This window comes from Triticum aestivum, chromosome 5B, assembly GCF_018294505.1.
Source record: "Triticum aestivum cultivar Chinese Spring chromosome 5B, IWGSC CS RefSeq v2.1, whole genome shotgun sequence".
NCBI lineage: Eukaryota > Viridiplantae > Streptophyta > Magnoliopsida > Poales > Poaceae > Triticum > Triticum aestivum.
Window position 1 is genome coordinate 4,276,304 of NC_057807.1, and position 3,887 is coordinate 4,280,190.

The 3,887-nt window shown below is 49.2% G+C and overlaps 1 protein-coding gene across 1 annotated transcript; it reads left to right on the forward strand.

Annotated features, from left to right (window-relative positions):
- The first annotated feature begins 2,004 nt into the window (after positions 1-2,004).
- Positions 2,005-2,988, forward strand: LOC123115389 (B3 domain-containing protein Os03g0212300-like). Its single transcript, XM_044536550.1, has 2 exons — positions 2,005-2,109; positions 2,200-2,988. Exons 1-2 carry the CDS (start codon positions 2,035-2,037, stop codon positions 2,446-2,448), a joined length of 324 nt encoding a protein of 107 aa, XP_044392485.1. The 5' UTR covers positions 2,005-2,034; the 3' UTR covers positions 2,449-2,988.
- Positions 2,989-3,887: the final 899 nt, after the last annotated feature.

Genomic DNA, 3,887 nt, shown 5'->3' on the forward strand with positions numbered 1-3,887 from the left:
CTTGAAAACAACTCCATCTAGTTTTTTTGTGTGAATCTCATGGAGTGTTTCATGAAGGACCACAACCCCTTCGAGGATGTTCCTGTCCGACATGAAAGCAGTTTGGCTAGGCTGCACCACAGCATGCGCAATCTGTGTGAGCCTATTAGTCCCGACCTTGGTAAATTTTTTGAAACTAACATTAAGAAGACAGATGGGTCTGAATTGCTCAATTCTCATAGCCTCTGTTTTCTTAGGAAGCAGGGTTATCGCTCCAAAATTCAGTTGAAAAAGCTGAAACTGTCTAGAGAATAGATCATTGAACAAAGGCAATAGATCCCCCTTAATAATATGCCAGCACTTCTTATAGAATTCAGCCAGAAATCCACCCGGGCCTGGAGCCTTATTATTTTTCATCTGCGATATGGCCTCAAACACTTATTTCTCAGTAAAAGGAGCAGCCAAAATATCATTCCCCGCTGCCGATATCCCGGGCCAGATGCCCCCTCAACAAAACCACCCGTAGGACCCAGAAACGGCCTCTCAGCCGAGCCATCACTCTGCCAAGCATATCCCTGTCATTAAGAAGAATCTCGTTAGTGGCTTCCTTCGGTGTAGAGAAGGGTTTAAGTTAGTCATCAAGCAACCCCATGCTACTGCCAAGCTACTATCTGCAGCGCTCTTTCCTGCCCCGCGCTACAACTAAGTAGTAGTAGTGCTTCTCCCTTCCCCAGCGCTACTACTAAGATTTTATCTATAAGGTTTCTCCTAGTAGTGTTCAGCCCGCGTCTATCCACGTGACCTCGCCTATATATGTGAGGTGTCTACCAACCCTAGCCGTCGCAACAAATCGCAACTACCTCCATGCGCAACCGTCCCACTGTAGGCCTCTGAACCCTCGCCTCTCTCGATCCTGTATATGAGAGGGGTGATTAGGTTTTCAGGGAGCATCTCCTATGCGACCGCGCAGCGTTGTTCGTCCATGTAGGCGTCGTCACCATGTCCACTGCCAATGAAGTCGACCCTGCCGCCATTGAGAAGCTTGAAGCCAAGAAGAAGGCCACCGGGGACACTTGTTGCCGTCGCTGCCGTGGCCTCTGCCTGGACGATCAGAGGGTATAACTCGTTTATTCCACTCTTGTTTATTATTGTCTTAGCCATACTAGTCATTTTTGCGTAGATGTTTCTACTATCTATCTAGTACGCGATAATATGATCAAGTATCAGTATGTGCTTAGTGTTTTTTACGTCATGCTCATGATTTATATTTTGATTAATTTAATTGAATTTTTTGCCTATTTACCCAGCACTCAATAGCCGCCGCCAGTGACCTGTGGTGCTTCTCCTCGTTGCACGGCAACTGCGGATGCACAGGGGTGGATGCGGTGGTTGCCCAGCAGAGTCGCATGGCTGCCGCATGACCTACCGTTCTTCATTGCCGCCGCTCGGCCGCGGAGCTCCTCGCAACACGGTTGCTGCTGATGCGGGTTTGGGGGGGGGGGGGGGGGGGTCCGCCTCCGGATGTGCGAGTGAGTGAGAGCGATGGTAAACTTAGTGAGCAGAGGGGAGAGAGTGTGGGTGGATAAGGTGCGTTCACCGTTCACCCCGTTCGCAACCGCCCCTTACTTTTTCCGAACGAAAGAAAATGATGACGCGACTGGTTTCGCGGGTGCTAAGATTCATGTTTGATCCAATGGTTAGGAACGTTGGACCCAAATCCTAAGAACTGATGTCAGCTTCTTATCATTTCCCTAAATCTAAACAGGCAGGCGGGAGAGGGCTGGCGGCATAAAATCATCAACTTGGGCCGTTGGATCTTAATCCGCTGGTCCGAAATGAAGTAGTAGAAGAATTCTGAAAGAAAAAAGTCAACCGTGGACTGTTTTTGTAACGGAGGCGAAGACGAGCCCGAGCCGTGGACCGTGTTATGGCAGGAACGAAGAGAATAAAGAAGGAAAGAAAGAAATTAACCTCTATATAAGGCGTCCGATATATAATCACGCACTAGGACTACGGAAGGGCAGCGACATAACCGCCGGTGGATCTGTTGCGGCCATGGAGGAGAGCGGCGCCGTACGCCGGCAAAAGTTCTTCAAAATCCTCCTGCCGGGCTCCTTCGAGTCCAGCCTGGTAAGCGCCGTCGCCGTCTCCAATCTGCAACTAATTAATCAATCCATAATCTGCTGCGCTATACCTGATGTTTGTCGCCGTTGTCTGCAGTCTCTGCCGCCCAAGTTCGCGGCGCGCCTGGACCAGCCGCCGGTGCTCGCCGTCGCCACGCTGCGCGACCCCACGGGCCGGTCGTGGCACGTGGGCCTCGTCCGGCACGGCGCCGCGGGCCTGCGCTTCGACGGGAAGGGGTGGCGCAGCTTCGTCGCCGGCTGCAGCCTCTCCGCCGGCCAGCTCCTCGTCTTCGACCACCTCGACGACCTGAGCAATCAATCGCCGGCGAGCTTTATTGGTTCGTGATAGAAAAAAGATGTAATGTGTTGGGTTTATGGAATTGGATTTTGAATCAACTCTTCTGATTTCACTCACCCGGGGATGGAAAAGGAAGTAGGGAAGAGAGAGCGACCGGTTCAAACTCCAGTTTAAAATTGGATCGACTGTACTGGCTGACTATCACTAATGGAATTCTAATGTACGCCAGGTGTCATGCACTTCGCCGAGTGTTAAAACACGGACACTCGACAAAGAAAATAACGCCGAGAGTCACTCTTGGCAAACCTAGCTTCAGGGCAAACTGCCTTCTTTGCTGTGACTGCCTCATGGCAAAGAGGCACCACACGGCAAACCCTGCAGACGCCGAGAGCTGCTCAGGGCAAAGAGGAGCTACGTGGCATGCACGTCCGAAACAGATGGCTCCGTCAGTTACTGTGTACATCACCGAGAGCCCACGAACTGCACTCGGCAAAGTATATGCCACATCCTATTTTCTTTTGTGTGTGCGTTCTTTCTAACTGACATGTGGTCCCACTGGTCACATTTATCAATAAAAGTTTCAAATAATTTGCTAAATATTTTTGAAAAAAATGACGATATCTTGGCCGAGAGCTGGTCTCGGCAATGCTCGCCTTCTTTTTCGAGAGCTGCTCTCGGAAAAGGTGTGGCCCACCTGGCACAACAGTAGTGTCTCCCAGACGATCAATTTTCCGAGAGGCGCTCTCGGTAGTATATCGTTTTTCGAGTGTTGCTCTAGAAAATCTTTCCCATCCATTTTGCTGTTAAGCTATTTCTTTTTTGATCCCTGCAGATGAAAACAACTACAGTGCAATTTGATTAGTCCACACATATATAGGCAATATTTGATCTAGTCCACACACACACACACACACACACACACACACACACGCACGCACGCACACACGCACGCACACATATGCATAATTAGGGATAGTCCACATATTATCACACACAAGTCGAATGTAGTATCCAAGTAGACGTCACACACAAGTCGCTAATTCATACATACTGTCACTACTTGCAAAACACGTGCATGTCACAGTAGAAGTACACTTGTTCATATATAGATCATCTTGAGGAGGAGAGGCCATCGGGTTAACATTTCGGAGGTGGAGGAGGGGCATCACTTGCACTACTTCGAGATTGCATAAGAACCTATAAGAGTAGAGTCACGTGAGGGTGGTTCGTCCCTATGTAATGAATCTTCTACTCTAGTTTAGATAATGTTCTACCTGTAGTTGATTCTCAAGCAGCTTCAACCTATTGTTAGTGTCTGCCCATTTCTTTTCTCCGGACTCCTGCTCAGCCTTCCGCCTTTGCTCCTCTTCAACAGCCCGCTGCTCCATTAAATTCTGTAACATGGCATTATGCTCATATAGGTTGGAACGGTGCTATTTCGAGGCATGGACATAAATGAAAGGTTAGGGTGCTAACCTTGAGATGCA

Excerpts from the sequence above, each read along its gene's own strand:
- LOC123115389 (XM_044536550.1), top strand. The coding sequence starts at position 2,035 with ATGGAGGAGAGCGGCGCCGTACGCCGGCAAAAGTTCTTCAAAATCCTC. Across the intron at positions 2,110-2,199 it reads GCTCCTTCGAGTCCAGCCTG|TCTCTGCCGCCCAAGTTCGC; the intron begins GTAAGCGCCGTC and ends CGTTGTCTGCAG.